The sequence below is a fragment of the Hipposideros armiger genome, unplaced genomic scaffold (assembly GCF_001890085.2).
Source record: "Hipposideros armiger isolate ML-2016 unplaced genomic scaffold, ASM189008v1 scaffold_10, whole genome shotgun sequence".
NCBI lineage: Eukaryota > Metazoa > Chordata > Mammalia > Chiroptera > Hipposideridae > Hipposideros > Hipposideros armiger.
This window is the reverse complement of record NW_017731360.1, coordinates 6,791,569-6,809,578: the sequence shown is the minus strand read 5'-3', so window position 1 is coordinate 6,809,578 and position 18,010 is coordinate 6,791,569. Positions and strand designations below refer to the sequence as shown.

General features: G+C 55.0%; 1 protein-coding gene across 18 annotated transcripts in view; it reads right to left on the bottom strand.

The window, feature by feature from the left end:
• Positions 1 to 9,191: 9,191 nt before the first annotated feature.
• ADGRB2 (adhesion G protein-coupled receptor B2) overlaps positions 9,192 to 18,010 on the bottom strand; it is a 36,896-nt gene continuing 28,077 nt past the window's right edge. For 7 of the 18 annotated variants that reach the window (XM_019659818.1, XM_019659906.1, XM_019659835.1 and 4 more), the window contains 10 exons: positions 17,808 to 17,893; positions 17,409 to 17,507; positions 15,126 to 15,297; positions 14,716 to 14,811; positions 14,322 to 14,361; positions 13,081 to 13,700; positions 10,657 to 10,692; positions 10,253 to 10,366; positions 10,097 to 10,153; positions 9,192 to 9,685 (listed from right to left, as the gene is read on the bottom strand). In XM_019659818.1, coding sequence (XP_019515363.1) covers positions 9,500 to 9,685; positions 10,097 to 10,153; positions 10,253 to 10,366; positions 10,657 to 10,692; positions 13,081 to 13,700; positions 14,322 to 14,361; positions 14,716 to 14,811; positions 15,126 to 15,297; positions 17,409 to 17,507; positions 17,808 to 17,893 — 1,506 coding nt within the window. In that variant the 3' untranslated portion in view covers positions 9,192 to 9,499. Of the gene's footprint in view, positions 9,686 to 10,096; positions 10,154 to 10,252; positions 10,367 to 10,656; positions 10,693 to 13,080; positions 13,701 to 14,321; positions 14,362 to 14,715; positions 14,812 to 15,125; positions 15,298 to 17,408; positions 17,508 to 17,807; positions 17,894 to 18,010 lie in introns of those variants that run through there. The other 11 variants (XM_019659870.1, XM_019659907.1, XM_019659884.1 and 8 more) reach the window with 9 other exon arrangements.

Sequence of the window (18,010 nt, the reverse complement as noted above, 5' to 3'; positions counted from 1 at the left end):
ACCCACTCTGGTGGCAGGATAATTTATTGAGATGTTTTCATTGTTTTGCTCCCCTCCCAGTTCCAAGCTAGTTCCAACGGTAGCAAAGCCCATTGATTTTCCTAGCCTCAGGGAACTGTACGGGGCTGAACACAAAAATTGCTTGAAGTTGGTGGCTCATCCTGACTTTTGAAAAAGCTAACTTCCTGGAAGTGACTGTGCTAGGTGTTCCCAAGGGATGGGGAGAAGAGGGCACCCAATGTGAGCAGAGAAAGGAAAGAGAGCAGCTAGCTCAAGAGGGGACAGAAGGGGGGGTTCTGTGAGCAGTGGGGGCTGTCTCCAGCAGCCCCTGCCCTGACAGATGGGAGCTGTGGGGGATAGGTGGCTGTGTATCCAAGAGGCTAGAGCCCAAGCACTGGGGTACTAGCCTCAGTTCCCCCAAGAGGCAGAGGAACAGCTGAGTTGCCAAACCCCAAGGGACTATGTGGACTAGGATAATGGGCATCTGTGTGTGACAAATACAGACCAAAGATGAGGCACCTCTTGCATGCTCAGGCCCAGGTAGATAGCACAAGCCTCTGCGAGGGGCCCCAGTGACGGCTGAAATTGAATTTTCTGCCAGTTCGTAGGAAAGGGCTTAGAGTGAGTCAGATTGGAGCTGATTTAACAAGTGTAGAGAAATGGGGTATTTCTTGAGTTTGTGTGCCAAGCTTCCTACATGCTACACCTGTCTGTTGTATTCCCACTGTGGGGCTAAGATGTGTGTGCCTCATTCAGAACTGAATCCTCAGGGTCCAGCGTGGTGCCTCGCATATAGTAAGTGCTCAAAATGTATTTGTTGAATTCACTTTTCCTCAGTAGCTGCAGAAATCTTTCTAAAACCCAAGTCGGCTTCGGTGATTCCCTGGCAGTCCTCTATCCAGGCCCCTATCATGGCCCATGAGGCCCACTGTGATCAGAACCTGCCTCCCTTACAGCCTCATCTCTGCAGCCCATCCTCTCTGCATTCTCCTCTGCAGCAAAACCACATAATATGCAATTCCCCAAACTTGCCAGGTTGTTTCATGCCTCGTGCCTTTGCTTACGTGGCACCTTCTGCCTGAAGTGCCCTTTCCCCTTTCTCTGCCTGCTGAGCTTTCAATTAGTCTTCAAAGCTCAGTGCAAGTGTTTCCTTCTTTAAGAAGCTTTCCCTGACACCCTCTCCCTAAAGGCAGAGGAGATCCCTTCTGCTCATGTCCATGTCTACCTCCCTCTTCCCCCAGCCCAGTATTCTGGGCTGTGGGCTTTCCTAGTGTGGCACGTCCCCCGTGCCCAGCACAGTGCCAGATACACATTTGGTTCTCCATAAGTGCTCACTGTCCACTGAGCATTAGCCCTGATCCTCCATGGACTCATAATGTGACCTCAAGCAACCTCTCCCTTCTGTGGGCTTGTTTTTTCTCTCTGCACAATGAGAGGAATGGAACTCAATGGTCTCTAAGGGCCCTTCCTTCCCTCCATTGGGCTTGTAACTGATGGCATGTAAAACACGTCACCTGTGTGCACTGCAGGCCAGCTAAGGGCAGAGCACACTCAGACATGCAGCTGCACATGTAGAACCCATGCATGGCCCCCCGGGAGCAAACCCCTGCCTAAATGGCTGCACGTGATAGGCTCACACAAAAGTATACATGGCCTTCTGGACAGGGATGCACTGTCCTCCCAACCCCCATCTTATCAACCACTGGCCCTGACAGTGAAAAATTCGGCAGCAGCAGGAGCTGCCAGTCCAGCAGCAGCAAGTTAATATGCAAGGAATGAGCCTCCTGCAATATGCATGCCCTGAGGCTGCCGTCCTATGGAGCACTCCTCTTCCCAGGCCTGCACATGCAACACCATCCCCTCAACACTCCCTGCCCCCAGGCCTAGACACAGACACAGTGGGCCTGTGGCAGGGCACTGAGGGCCAGAGCTCTAGCACTTCTTCCGGGATACCTCCTCTTGGTGTCCTATGGGAAGCTTAAGCACCACATTCATTTATTAATCCATTCAAAAATATCTAAGCTACTATCATGTGCCATGCAATGGTATATACATCAGTGAATATCACCTTGTTCTGCCCTCAGGCTCACAGTCTAGTGGGGAGACAGGCAATAAAGAGAAAACAGGTGCTATCATTTCAGATCAGGAGAAGCAGTACGATGGAAGGATTAGGGTGATGTCATCCAAAATGACTCAGAGGGGCAAGGAGTATGCAAGGAGGGCCTTTCTAGAGCTTCAATCAAAAGCAAAGTACTAACTGGGGAAGAGCCTTTCAAGTGGAGGGTACAGCCCATGCAAAGGCCCTGGGGTGGGAGAAACCATGAAATGTGTTGGAGAAGCAGAAAGGAGGCCACATGGCTGGAGCTCCATCAGTGAGGAGAGTATTAGGAGACTCAGTCAGAGCAGCAGGAGGGGGGACCAGATCAGGCCCTGTCCCTTGAGCCACAATGTAGAATCTTAACTTTATTCTAAAAGCAATGGGAGGCCCTTGAAAGGTTTTGGGCAGAGGAAAAAAAAATCCATCTCTCCCCGCTGCTTCCCTCCTCCTTGGTATCCTTCCTAGAAACCATGTCTTCCTCATCTTTACCTTGTCAGTGTCCAGCTCAGAGCCTGGCATGAGTTGGCATCAGAAAATGTTTACTGAATAAATGAATGACCAAGCCAGGTTCTCCTGGCTCAAGGTTTGACTGAGTGGCTCAGAGCGGGTCAGCTGGGCTGCTGAGAAGTCCTTGGGCAGCTCAGGATGAGAGTCATCTGGGCCAGATTTAGATGCCCTCCCCATGGGAAAGAGTCTGGTATTCCACATACATAATTCATAATAGAAATAATACTAATCCACAAAGCACAATACTTACACATATGCTGAAATGGAAACTTCTTTTAGGGTTTTTCTATTGCAAAATCTGGGTAAGTTCATTGAAGCAAAATTTATTTTTGCTTACACGTGTGTGTGTTGCTGCCACCTTACTGGTTGGTGCCTTAAGCAGGACTATCTGCCAATTAGATCACCCAGTGCTAGATAGCAGGCCTGACCCAACTGTCTCCTCAGTGATGTGGTCTTGGCTCATGGGCTGGGGATAATGAGGAGCACCAAGGGTGCCATGGTGGCCAAACCAAACTGACAGTGGACGGCCCCTCAGCAGTATTGTGGGCAGCTTCTCAAGGCCACATGAGATTTGGTAGCTGCTCAGTGTGAGAACTCTGGGGAACATTCCTTTGGGCCTCAAAAGCTGGCCCCTGCCCATCCCAGACCCTCTGAAAACTGTAAAAAGTAACCACGGCCCTAAGAGACTTCTCAGAGGAGGGATTTAAGGCTCAGAGTGGTTACTTAACTTGCCCAAGGTCAATCAGCATGCTGGGGACGCAGCTGCTATTTGAGCACAAGCCTGGCCCCTAGAGCAAACTCCATTATTTTCCTGAGGGTGAGTGGGATGGGCTGGGGAACGATGCCAAGGGTCCCGGCTTACCTGCCCATATCTGGATCCACAGAGCTGACAAGAATGAACAGTGGAGCTGGCCCCAGCCAGCGCTGACGTGATCTCTGCCCAATTCCCAGCCTCTTTCACTGCCCAGTGGGCTTCAATCCTCTAGGCTCCATGAAGCCCCAAGCTCCAATCTGAGGCCTAGAGGTGGGCCTTCACCTCAAGGTCCCCATGTGGGTTCCACAACATCACACAGGAGAAGCATTGGGTTCCCAGGAGAGGTTCCAGAAGCCTGAGTCCGAAAAGCCCTCCGCCTCTCACTTCTCTCCCACAGAGGCATGCTGCACACAGGTTCTACCCTTTCCTCCATCATTTAGACCCCAACCATGCCTGCTCTGTGTCTAGACCCTACAGGGAATTAAACTCACCCCACCTGGGAGGCAAGTGGACCACCGCTCCACCCCAACCCGCCCCCCCCCCCGGAGACTGGGCTGGGAAACTCCAACAAAGCAGATCAGTGGTTCTTAGGAAGAAGGAAAGCTGGGTGGCTCAGAGCAGCACTCCACATGCAGGCCAGTTTCCCAAGCCAAGCCCAGGCTGCACGCTGCTTCCAATGAGTTCTGGTACTGCCCCCACCCCCAGTGAATGGGAAGTGACAAATGAGACTGAGGAAGTGGGGGGGGGGGAGTCAGCAATCGATGGCATTAACATGGTGCCCAAATTAAATATTGACTTTCTTGGTTGACTCTAGGGATGCCTGGATTGATGGCTGGGACTGTGCCATGCCACTGCAAGGGATGGGGACATACCAGCCTGGAGCAGGCCACGTGTGGAGTGGAGGCTTGGGGATAGGGCTTACCTCTGGTCAGGCAGAGCAGGGACAAGAGCTGCAGAGAGCCCAGGACACCATATCTATTATCTCCATTTTGTGCCTTGGGCACTCCCCAAGGAGCCCAGAGTTCCCTTCTCTCAGGTCTGAAGTTTTGTTGAGTGCCCACCCCTATCCCACCACCCACTTCAGGAACAGTGGCTGGCCTGCAGCCCAACAAATGAGTAGAATCAATCTCTGTGATGATTTTCATTACCAGGTCTCAGGACCCTGCCTCCCAGGATGGTAAGTCTGGTTATTTTTGGTCTGTCGTCATCTAGGATCTTGCGGAGGAGGTCAGGGCCTCTCCATTCCTGGAAACATCCCATCATCTTCTCCAGCTAATTCACCTTCAAAGCCTATAGTGGGCCCTGCACTTTCTCTCTCTTTTCATAGCCCCACTTCAAGAATTGTCTATAGCATCTTCATTCACGCCCTCATTCTACAGCCCGCTCCAATACGGCTTCCTTCCATGCCAGTGATGCTAGCCCCGCCCTTCTGAGTTCGTCCTGTCTAACTACCTACTTCCCACCTGAAATTCTTCCTTGACCATCTCCAAGGTATTTCACGGTTAACACACCCAAGGCCAAAGGCATGCTTGTCTCCCCCAAAGCTGGCCCTCTTCCTGTGCCCCAAATCCAATGGCACGTTCATCCACCCAGTGTGTAAGACACAAGCCCATGGGTCATCCTTGGTTCCTTTCCATCCCATCCACACCAGGGCTGACAATTCTACCTACTACCTACATATAGATTCCATGACCTCTCCATGGCACCCCCCCCAGTTAAGTTTTTTTCATATGAATGGTCTTCTCACTGGTCTCTCTGCACCATCCTCACTCTTCAGCAACCTTCCCCCCATCAATTTCCCAATCACCTAGAGCAGGGGTCGGCAAACTTTTGAGCCGAAGAGCCGCCACAAGGGTCAGCAAACTGTGGCTCGCGAGCCTCTGAAGTAAAATTGAAAATGAAAATAAAACTATCATAGTTTCACTTATAAAAATGTTTAAAGGATATTATTCACATAATGGTGATTATGTAAAAATATATTTATGGCTCTCGAATACTTTTTAAATTGTTGTCAGGGACAGGGTTGGCTCTTCCGGGGTCGGCAAACTTTTGAGACGGAACATACCCAAAGAGCCGCATGTGGCTCGCGAGCCGCAGTTTGCCGACTGCTGACCTAGCGCAATCCTGTTAATATATAAATCTGATCATGCCAGTCCCCTGCTCAAAACCCTTCAGGACTTTCCCCTAGCCTGCAATCCCTTATTGGAGTCTCCCCTGCTCTGGACACTTAGCATGTCTTAAGACCTGAGAGAGTAGAGCTCTTCCTGGAGTTGAAAGCCTTGGAGGAAGCAGGAGGAATAATAGGGAATACTGGGGAATGGCCCTAAAAATCCCCAACTGTGGACCCCATGAGTTGCCAGAGTGGGCAAGAGAAAGCCTCAAGGGGAAAGAGTCCAGGTAGGCAGGAGTTGATAGCATTTCACAACCAGGTTCTCCCTCAGGCCACCTAGGCCATCTAATTTCCTTTTAATTGGTGCCTAATGGAAGTAAATTAAACCCAAGTGAATTTTAATGTGTCTGTTCAAGTGCCAGTCCCAACCTGCCCCTTCTCCAGTGGTCTGGGGCTGCAGGTGGGAGGAGAGGAGACAGGCTTTAGGGGCGATTGTAGGCACTGAGGGAGGGGGTGCTGCCCTCCCCAGGGTAGGCCTGACACCAGTCCATAGTCTCCTCAGGACCTTCTACTTCCCAACACCCTCTACCTGCCCACCTGTATCACCTGAATCCCCAGGTTCCGGGAACAGTGACTTAGAGCCTACTTTGTGTTGGTGCTTCCCTACCTCACCTCCTTGAGCCTTCACCATGACTCAGTGGGGCATTGTACCTCCTTTTCAGAGGACACAGCATTGACTTGCCCAAGGTCACTGCCTTTGTTCTGTCTGGAGCTGTGCTATCCAATGTGGTAGCCACTAGCCACATGTGGTTACGGAGCCCTCAAAACATGGCCAGATTGAATACAGGTGTGTTGCATGTGTAAAACATACGCTCGATTTCAAAGATGTAGGGCAAAAAAAGAATGTCAAGTATCTTACTGCTAATTTTATTGATTATGTGTTCAAATGTCTTTTGACATATTGAGTTAAATACATTATTAAAATGAATTCCACCTATTCTTTTTTTTTACTTTTTTAAAATGACTACTAGAAAATGTAGTTATATATGTAGCTTGCATTATTTTTTTATTGGACATTCCCTGGGGTCTGATCTTATGGAGGTAGGGCTGGTCTGCCTATCCATGACACTGCCACAGTTTGAAAGCCAAGGAAAGGCTGCAGCTGAGCTTGGGTGAGCCTCTCAGGCTGTCTCCTTGTCTCCTGGGAGGGCAGCAGTTCCCTGTCAGCACCCTGGACAGCAACTAGGGCTGGCTCCCCACTTGGGGTCCTAGGGTAGCACCAAGGCCCAGGAGGGAATAACTAGGGGAGGGGTAGATAACACCTGAAAAATGCTCCCCATGAATAAGCTCACAGCATGCTCCGAATACCCAGTGAAGAGGGAAGAGGGCTGGGTAAGGGTTACCATTATCCCCATTTTGCAGATGAGGAAACCAGTGTTCGGGGGGGGGGGGGGGGAGGGGGTTGTGTATTCTATCTGTTCACTCAGGAAAGACTGGCTGATGCCTGTTCCCTGTGGAGCCCTCAGCTGAGTGCACAAATCTGAACCAGGTTGACACAGATGACAGCAATTCTGCGTGAGCCGTGCAATAGTGAAAGTGTGTGCCAGGCTATGGGAGCCCCGCAGGTGTTGACTGCTGGGGCCGGAAGTTCAGGGATGGCTTCACAGAGGGGGCCACTTGGGCTGGATTTGAAAGGATGTAGGGGACTTTGCCAGTGTAAGCAGGAGGTAGTTCCAGGCAGAAGGAATGGCGTACGTATAGGAGTGGGGGTGAGCGATGGGCCAGGAGAGGTGGGCAAGGGCCACATCACCAAGGGTCTTGCATTCTAGGCTTATTCTAGGATCGTTGGAAGGCTTCTGGGCAGGGCAGTAGCCTGGCTAGATCTGCTTTTTGGAAAGCTCACACCTGAGCCAGATGGACAAAGGACTGGAGACTGGAAGACGACAAAATAAGGACAATGAGGTGAGGAATTCAAGTCCAGGAAAGAAATGACAGGTTGTTAGATATTAGCCTAAATGGAAGGGCTATCAGGCCTACAAGTAAGGAAACCCAGGGTCAGGGACCGGGGCTTTGTTTGTGTGAGCCTATCACCCCTTCTGGCAACAGGCCCCCCTCTTTTGGAGACCTACAACTTCTCCCCACCCCCAGAAGTTCCCAAGGGGGCTGCCAATCACAGTGCCCTACCCCCTGCCTGGAGCCAATCAGAGCCCTTCCTTGGGGGTTTTCTGATTGGAATTCAAGAGAAAAGTTTCTCTCCCTCTGGAGGCAAAGCTGAGTGATGGGAGCTGGGAGATGGAAGCCTGGTGGGCTGGGGTGCCTGCCATACATGCCCACTGCTGTCCTTGCTGCAGCTTGCAACCCTTTAGCAAACTGGTTGCCTGGTACTGGGAGTGTGCCACTCCTGGCCACAAGTCCTAATATAGTCACTTATAAGCTGTGGGAGTTTTGGAAAGTCACGTCCCTCTCTGAGCCTTGATTTCCTCATCTGTAAAATGGGGGAGTCGCAATACCTACCTCAAAGACTCAAACGTGGTGCTGCCTGAGTGCTCTGTACACGTAAGTGCTGGGGCTGCCCAAGGGGAGGCTCCTACGGCACCTAACCCCTCCCTCTGACATGTTGGCTGCCCCCAGAGACGGTCAGATTTCCAAGGGCCTGCATCTGTATCTCAGGGTCCCTGGAGAGGGGTCCAGAGGCGCCTATGTCACTAAACGACCAGGCCGGCAGTGCATCTGTGGTCCCTGCTCCTGCTGCTGCGTGACCACAGAAGAGCCACGGTGCTTACTGCAAGATGTTTCCACACACTGATCCTACACCCGCCTCTTCCTGGGTGCCAGGGAACGAAGCAAGGGTCCATTCACTCGGGCGAGTAAAGGAGACGCCCAAGGAATGAGTCTTCCCACCCTTGCCCTCTGGCACCAAGCCAGCCTGGCCCCTCTATCCCACACCCACCTGGAGCCCTTGAACCTGAGGCTCCCTGCCACTCCTCTGTAGCCATAAAGACGAGGTCCCTGGAAGCTCAGCGCAAGCGTCCCGTCTTACCAGAGGGCGCTGATAAAGACGAGACCCCAGCCCTGCCTCTGACTGTGGCCTGGAGCAGGTCACTTCCATTTCTGACCTCCTTTTCCTTTCTACAAAATGGACAACCTAAAACCTTCCAGCAAGGTTATGGTGAGGGGTCAGGGGTCATGTGTGTGAAGCTCCTAGCACAGAGCACATCATGAGACCAAGTGCCACAGGATAACAGCTGATACTTAAAGAGCTTATTCTGTGCCAGGCACTCACTAAGTGCTTTATACATGTATTAATTTGTTTTATCCTCATAACAACCCTATAAGGTAGGTACTAGTACCATCCCCATTTCATAGATGGGGAAACTGAGGTCACTAAGCTCTGCCTGGGCTCCAGCTCAGGCGGTCTGGCCTCTGGGCCCCAGTGAAAGGCAGCCATGACCCTCACAGCCACTGGGGAAGGCCAGCAGCAAGGGGCCCCGCTCCACATTCCCCATCTGCTTACCCCAGGCCCCGACACAGAAAAGGATGTGTCCAATGTTACCCAGGGATTCAAGGGCAAAGATAGGGTCAGAGTCCAGGTGCCCTCCTCCCAATCAGGGCCGGCCCGATTCCATCGTACAAGACCAAGCAAGGTGAACCAAGGAGCTGGAGGAACAAAGTTAGGGTCCCAGGGCTGGGCCTTCACCTGGGAGAAGCAAACAGCTCAGCAGCAAAATCCACAGAGTGAAGTTTATTCCCAACAAAGTCCCCCTCCCCCCTCCCCAGCCGGGGACAGAGACAGACAGGCTGGGGCAAAGATGGAGCTCCAGTGGCTGAGGGACCTCTGAGAAACAGGGAAGGGCCCTGGCCCCCCAGGCCAAGCTGTGTCTGGCTCCCCCAGCCCGGCTGAGTCCACTGCGCCTCCCTGCCCAGCCCTCGGGAGAGGGGAGGGGGCGCTGGCTCCTGGGTAGTTCCAAAGTGGAGTGTGAAAATAGAGAGATATATATATTTATACGCAGTGGACAGTCCAGCGTGGCACTCACACCTCTGTCTGGAAGTCGCCATCTGGTGGTTCTGTGGGCTCCCAGGCTGTTGCCCGGTGCAGGGCCAGCCGTTCTCGGGGCTTGGGGGGCAGCGAGCCCAGTGTCATAGACTTGAAGGTGCTCCAGCTCTGATGTCGCCGCTGTTGGGACAAGCTGGGACGTTCCCCTGGACTGGGCTTCTCCTGTGTGGGGAGACGGAAGGGCCCGTGGACGTGGGCCAATACCCTCTCACCCATTGTACAGAAGGACAAACTGAGCAGGCCCAGAAGAGCCGGTGATGCTCAAGGCTACTGAGCAATCAGGTGCTAAAGTCAGGTTCAAATACAGAGCTGCCTGGCTCCAGAGGCGGGCTACAGACCTCTGTGCTCAGCATGGTCCCCTGAGACCATGGTTCCTGTCTGCCCACACTCAAGACCCTGGGGGAATCCCTGTCAACGTTCCCCATCCCCGAGCAACTCCAGAGCTGTTGCTTATGCCATGGGAAGGCCCTTGGTAAGGCAGGCTGAGGTTGCCCAAGCAGAGGAGATGGGCAGGGAGGTAATGAACCCCTTGGAGTCCCCTCACCCTCCCACCCCCAGCCCAGGGGGACTTACGCTGGACACGCTCCGTTCGGCTGCCCCACCCGAGGACACACTCCACCGCTTCTCCCTCTGTAACGGGGGCCACGGGTCAGGGTCTGACCCCAGGGGCCACTGCACCAGCTCAGGCCCAGAGCTTCGGGCAGGGCCAACCACAGGAGGAACCCTCACCTTGGCCGTGGACTGGCTGCGGTAGCGGTCGAAAGTGTGGAATTTCTGGTTGAGCTCATGGTAGAGTTCCGAGTGCCGTTTCCGGGTGTGCATCACCTTCTGGGAGCCACAGGGCTTCAGAGGAGATGCTACCCAGTGGGGCAGCACCGCGAGCCAGCCCCCCACTCAGGGTACTGAGTGTCCTGGGTCCCCACATCCCTGCCTGCTGCTGGCCCCTCTAGGACAAGGCCTGGCTCTCTCTTTATCGCAGGGCTACAGGCTTGGGCAGGAAAGGAATGTTGGGAGGATCCCACAGAAACCGCAGGCTTGTGGTGTCAGGCTCTGCAACGGGGTCTGGGCTAGTTTTAGGAGTGGACCCTCCAGAGACAACCCCGCCCCAACACACACATACACACAACACTTACCTCAAAATCCAGGTCTGAATACCGCAACTTCTTTCGCTGGGAAGGAGCAGCGAGGAGGCGGTGAAGGAGGAGAAAGCTTTATACCATATGCAGGGGCTAGAAACCTGGTACCCCAGGCTCTGCCCACTGCACCTTCCCCCAGACCAAGCCCAGGAGTTGAGAATTCTGAAAGGGCAGCCCCTGGGGTTGTGGGAACAGGGGCTGCAGCCTGAGGGATGAGGAGCTGAGGCACTACCCTGCCAAGGGCTGCAGCTCCGGCCCCAGGCCCTCACTCCCTGCCGCCCCTGCAATGCACACGCAGACGGACACTCACAGGGAGCACACCCACACTGGCACACGTGTAGACATGCACCGCACACGGGCCAAATGTCCCAGTGCAGACTTCCAATGTGGCAGGGACACGGATTCCCACACGGGATCACAGAACAAACAGCCCTTCCTCTGTGCCCCGGATTCCACCTTTGCCCCATCTTGTCCCTTTCTCATTGCCAGCCATGGGCTCCCCTCTCCCCGGAACCCTGCACTTGTCCTGCAAACACAAGGACTCAGGTTTTCAGTCCTTCCTTTGACTCTGCCTTGCCCCTTTTCCTGACAAACCAGGCCCTGCCTCCTTGGCCTCCCCACCCTGTCATACCTCTCCGGCCCTCACTTGCCCAAGATCACCTCGAAGTCCCCAACAACCTACACAGTGTCCAGTAACGCTCAAGGAGGAGGCCTTAGTCTTAGAATGCTGAAATGGAGCACTCATGAGACCAAGACCAGGTTACACTGGGACAACTGTGGTCCAGGGAGCAGGAGGGACTTGCCCCAAGGCCCTCAAGGATGATACTAAAACCACCATCTAGATCTCCCAAGTCCCAGGCCCAGCAGATATGCTTGCCACCACTGGCCTGCATGACACCACTCTCCTGGTCCTCCTCTGACCTCCCTGCAGGCTCTTTCTCCACCAGCTACCCTGGCTTCCCCAACACTAGGCTCTGTGCGCCCTGCCCTGGGCCTTCTCCTGCCCTTTACCACGCACATGTGTGTTCTCCCTGTTCCTGGCCACACCTTGCTTTCTGGAGGCAGCAGGATACCTTCCTCTGCCCCCCTGATGCCCACAGGCCCTGCACACACAGCAGTGCCCAACTGAATAAATGTGGAATCCTTGGCCGCAAACCCACTCCTCCACTTCTGCCCCCCTGCAGCTGCCCACGCTAGAATTCCGGATGCCATCCTTGACCTCTCAAGACGTTGCCACATTTATTGCCACCGCCCACACAAGGAGCGCAATGCTGGCCCCTCCTCAGTGGTCCAACCATGGGCAGGTATCCACAGACCAAAACCTGCCATGATGCTGAGCGCCTCCCACCCCCAATGCCAACGTCGAGTTTTCTGTCTTTGTTACGCCTTCCTGTTTTTGCCATCTGCAACAGGAGCAGGCACCAAATGTTCAAGAAACATTTTGGGAGAAAAACCAACCTCGCGAACCTTCTAGTTGCTAACTTATTTCCTTAGTGCGGAGGATGGGGAGCAGCTTTTGGAGGCCGAACATGAGCAGCCAACAGTGTCTGAGCTGTAACTCCTGCCCCTTTTCTTATCCATAGCCCACTTATCCCTCCAAGTAGAGTTCTAGAATGTTCTAGAGTTCTACAGTGGGTCACTACCACCTGCTTGTTCCCAGTGATTCCGTGCAGGGAGCAGGTCTGAGGAAGCCAGAGGGATGGTGGGGCACCCACAGAAACCACACAGGCAGGGAGACAGAGGGGCTGACATTTTCTCAGGAAAGGGATGGTCAATTACCACAGGTCTATGGGCAGTGCTGAGGCTGACAATAGCAGCAATTCCCAATTATCTAGCACTTCCTAGCTGCTCCACACAGAGACAAATGTTTTATATCACACAACTCTACAAAGAGGCTGCTGTTATCCCCACTTTACAAATGAGGAAACTGAGGCTCGGAGCTACTAAGGCTAAGAGAGATTGAGGCTCAGAGAGAGATTTTGCTCAAGATCTCACTGCTGATCAGCAGTGTCCAGACATGCATAACTCAGAGACCCAGGCTTTCAGCCCATTATGTCTCCCTGCTAACAATACAGCACCTGGCCTGAGCCACAGGCCCCTTAAAGGAAGACCCATCCTAACCGGTTACCCCAAAGTCAGCACTAAAGCAAGTGTGAATACATCAAGAAGTGCACCCTCAGCACTTGAAGTTCAAGCCCACTTGAGTTCAGAGAAGCCAGGATTTCCTTGGGGCTGCCATGAGCACAAGCAGAGGTTAGAAATGCACAGCGTATCATTCCCAGCAACTTCGTACAAAGGTGCTGCTCTGGGGAGGTTGCCGGCTTTCCCTTCACGGCTGCTGCCTGGGACTTAGATGCAGTCTCAGGCACATGGGGGCAGGCCTCCCACCCCACCCTAACCCTATGCTCTACAGCCCCTCACCTCCAGCGAGCCCAGCTTCATGGTGGAGCCGGGCACAGTGCGGGGCATGGTCCGGCTGCGCTCCCCTGGCTCGGGCACTTGGCGGGCACTGGGGGTTGGCGGTGGCGGTTGGAAGGTCATCCCATAGGGGTTCTGTAAAGACCCATAGGCAGGGCCCAACCCCAGGCCTGAGTGGTCCACAGACAGGAAGCTGGGGTAGCCTTCAGTGTGGGCCAGTGCCTTGGTGGCCCGTCGGGGGGTGCCCTCGGGCCGGGCCCTCGGAGGGTCCTCACCACCTCCGCCCCCACCGCCAGGCTGCAGGCTCAGAGTCCGTCTAGGCAGCACCATGTAGTCCCCCTCGGAGCCCGGCTCAGTTGGCCGTAGCCATGTGAGGTCCAGCTGCCGCAGGCTGCCCTCCCCACACATATACACAGGGTTGGCTTCCTGGGGGGGAGGTGGCTCCCCCAGCCCTGGTGAGGCTGCCATGGGCACCAGGATATTCCCAGGCAGCGGTGAGAAGCTGAGGCCACCTTCAGGACCCACGAGGCAGGACTTGGGCTCCTCGTCCTCGTCCAGGGACAGGCGGGACAGTGTGCCTGTGATGGTGGACGGGTTGCAAGTGTTGACCTCCTTGAACAGAACTGGGGGCAGGAGTGAGAGGAAGGTAAGTCCTGGGGAGGAGGAGACCCAGATGCCTTTGTCCAGGCTGGGCAGGTACCAAGTCCCTGAGCGCAGATGGAGGCGGAAACTGAGTCCTGGAGAGATGGCTGGGGGCTTAGTACTCTCTCCAACACCAGAGGGGTTAAGAAGACGACTGGCCCAGAGGCCCACAGCAAGGCAGGGCAAAGAATGGAGCCAAGGACCAGCTTTCCCAGGTCAGCCTCTGCTGCAGGCCCTGCCCTGTGGCTCCACTGCCCTGAGATTGTCCAACGGGTCTTGCTCCTCCCCCGTCCCTATGCAGTTCCTCCCCAGGAGACAAAACTGGCAAGAGTTCCGGTAAGAACCATGGAAACACTAGGTGCCAAGCACCCTGCTAGGCATTTGACATCCCCTAATCCAGTTAAGCCTCAGAGTGGTAAATTGTTTGCCTGAAGTCACATAGTAAGTGTGCTCACAGCCTTCAATCCACTAAGGGTTGTCTGACTCTTAAAGCTAAATCCCACAGTCGGAACCCTATCAGGGCCTCCCACGATGGGGCTGGGGACCCTCCCTTCTTGCTCTTCCCTTGGGGGCCATTCTCAGTTCCGCACAGGCAGACTCACCTGTCTGACAAGCCAGATCCACATCCTTTTCAAAGTCTGACTATAGGCAGAGAGGGACAGAGCAGGTGGGCAGAGAATCAATGTATCAGGGTGGGTGCAGGGGGGCTCAGTCCCCTCCTTACCCACCCAGAGGTGCTGCCCATGGCATACTGCCCAACACAGCCCAGAGGGACCCCGGACAGGTCCACTCCAGCCCCACCTGATAGGTGGGGAAGATGAACAAGGGAAAGATTTGCCCAATGTCACCCAGCGGTCAGTGGCTGAGCCTGAATTAAAACTGATCTCTGTCCTCTCCCTGCCATGGATGGGAAAGGTGAGGGAGGGGCCTGGGGCAGGGGAATGGGGGAGGGCACACTCAGAACCCACTGTGCCCTGCCCAGGCCTCCTCACTCACCAGGATCTGCAGCTGCCCATTCTTACACGAGTCGGGGGAGTCTTCACTCTCATCAGCCCGGCACACGCCCATCTGGCACTTCACCACGTCCTGGACCTGGGGACAGCAGGTATCTGCTGTCCTGAGGCCGCCACAGGGCCCCTGGCCGCCACTGGCTGTGCCTCCCACCCCAGTCAGATGTGGAAGGACAGAAGCACATCCAGCCTAGGGGAAGGTCAGAGGGGAGACGGAGCCCCAGGAGACCAAGAGACCAAGGACAAGGCTGCCCCAGGCTCCGGGCTGCCACACCAAGGGCTGCCCCGCTGGAGGCCTGGGTGGGGCTTCAATCCTCCCTGTCTGCACAGCGAGGATAAGTGAGAGGACTGGCCTGGTGAGGTGGGTGCGCAAGGACAGGAGAGGCCCGGCCCCACCTCTCGGCGCAGGAAGCAGTGCACAGCTGTGATGACAAAGCCTTGCGCAGAGTTGAAGACAGCAAAGAGGGCCTGGAAGAGGACGGAGCGGCGGTCTGTCATGGCCAGGACGGCAGACATCCAGGTGAGCGCCAGCAGAGGCAGCACCACACAGGAGCTCCAGAGGGAGGCCCTGAAGACAGCAGCAGACGGTCCATCAGCGTGACACTCCGGGAGACAGAGTGGGCCGAGTCCAGGCCTGCACTCAGCCTGGGGCCCTTAAGCTGCCCAAGACTGGCAGGGACCCAAACTCCAAGGCCTCAGTAATGGTCCCAAGCAGAGAGGGGCTGAGGAACCAAAGGCAGAGAAACAGAGAACAGAGAAAGAAGGTGGGGAACTGTGGGGCCAGAGCAGGGACCAGGAGAGATGAGAGGGGAGGACACACTGACAACATGGGGAGGACACACTGACACACTGACACCGTGGGACATGCTGACACTAGAGGCAGAGGCAGAGGCAGCATCGGGGGCAGAGCCAGAGAAGGTGGAAAGGGATGGTGGGAGAGACGACAAGAAGGGTGACAGATGCAGATGCTGTGGCTTTCAGCCCCAATTTGCACAGAATCACAGGCCTGGGCCACATCCCCAGAGATTTTGGGAGAGGGGGAGAGGAAGAGGGACAAAGAGATGATAGACACAGTGAGAGAGAGGATGAGACAGCCAGAGACACACAGGCAGAAAGATTAAACAGGCAGAGCACATGGAGGACGTCACAGAGCACAAATTTGGGGGGAGAAGATAGGGGCCAGGGCTGGTGCAGCAGAGGCTCATCCCCTTCGGTTCCCCAAGGAGAAGCCACCAGGCCCTCGGTGGCTGCTCAGAGCAGAAAGATCATAGCCGGGGCTGGGTGTAAAAGCCACGATCAGGGCCAAACCCACACATCCCCTGACTCCTTGACCGGGGAGGGCAGAGGGGAAAAGGCAGAAGGACCCTGCATCCAGGCACCAGTGCCAACCTGCCATCAATGGCTATAGCCCACATGGGCACAGGAGGGCAGTCTTGCCCTGTTGGGCCAGGTGCCACACCCAGCCCACTCTGCTTCACGAACACCCCTGGTGGGAGAGTCAGGCAGGGGTGGGCACAGCTCCGAACAAGGCAGAAAGATGGGCAGGGGGCCAAGACCCATCCTAGGAAGAGCGCTTGGGGGCTGTTCAGCCTAGCCAGGGGCGGGCACAGTGGTCTCCACAGCCCCCGGGGGCAGAGCCAAGGCTGGGAGAGGGCCTAATCAGAGTCATAAGAGCTATCAGTGATTAACCACCAATTCTCTGCCAGGCTCTACACTGAACACTTTACATACATTAGTTCACATTGTGAGCAAAACAACTCCAATAAACAGGCATGGGAATTACTATCCCAATTTACAGATCAGGAAACTGGAGTGGGCCCAGCTGGGCAGAGAGAGACCAAGCTGGGATGCAAACCCAACTTGGCTGCCTCCAAAACCCAAGCTTTTAACTACGAGTTCTGACAGAGAGGCAGAGAGGCAGATGGCAGCCCAAGTGACAGCGAGCTTTCTATTCCACACGGCTTCCCAGAGACGGTGTCAGCTGCCTCCAGAAGCAGTGAGATCCCTGGCTCTGGAGGTGTGCGAGATGAAGCTGGACCCCCCCCCCCGGCCAGCCAGGCTGAGATGGGTTTCCGGCCCTGGGTGGGATGCTGGGCCTCAGGCTCTTGTGGATCTGCGCATGGCTGGGATTTTAAGATTCTCAGCTGCCGAGGACAGGGGTGTCTCGGTGACATAATTCTCTACCTCCAAGATTCTCTGTCTCCCAATTGGTTGAGATTCAATGCCTGTGAAATTCTAACTCTCAGATTCTATGACAGGTGATAAGACTATGATTCACATTCTAACATTCTTAGCTTCTGATTGTCTTCGTCTAAGATTCTATCGTTCTAATTCTAATGCTATGGGCTCAAAAATGCTAAGGCCCTGAGATTCTATGAACCTCTGTAGGTTGGGGCCTAAGGAGGGGTTTTCAGCTCTGCCTAGATCAAATGTAAGCCAGCAGTGAGGGCAGGGGTGGGAGGAAGGGGTGGGCACAGGAATCCAGCGTTTTCCAGGAAGCACAGACATTCACTCCCAATGCCTTCTGCCACCTCAACGCCAAGCCCTTGTGAGCGTGTGGCAGGACAAGCTTGCCAAGATACTAGGCTGATATCCCTCCTCCCCCCACCAAGGGCACTGCCCCCCAGTCTTTTGTCCCCCCCCATCCCCCCGCCCCCCCCGCCAGGGGACACAACTAACATGGCGTTCCTGGCCGAGGCTGAGCTGAGCAGGGGGCTGGGGACCGCTCCACACGCTGAGCAGGGGAGGAGCAGGCTGGCCCAGGGGCACCGCTCCGACCTCGGGTGTGGCACAGACACGGGAGAAGGGGGGAAACACATGGGAAGTGGGAGGAGATGGGGCAGCATGAGCCCCGAGTGGGGTGGAAGGGGGAGGGCAGGTGAGAGAGAGAGAGGTGGGTTAGGGTGGGCGAGGGGCTGCAGCTGAGCACTGAGTGCCCACCTTGCCTGCACCCTTAATGCACCAGGGTTAGGGAGCGCCAGTCAATCGCATCTTCGAGCTCTGAGTCTTTGAGAGTGGCCGTAGCCCTCCCTCCCTGTACGATTTCCCACAAGGCAAAGTCACAGAGAACCCCCTTACCCAGCCCTCTGTTTCTTGGATTTGTCTGAGATGCCATCCCGTGCCATGAGCTTGTTGAAGACGATGATTCCAATGAGCATATTCACCTGAGGGCCCAGCAGAAGGGGGCGAGGGAGACAGGATTATCAGGTGCCCTCCTGGCAGGAAAGCCCCAGGTGGGAGCTGGAGTGCAAGGAGGAGTCAACCTCCCTTCCCCTCCCCCC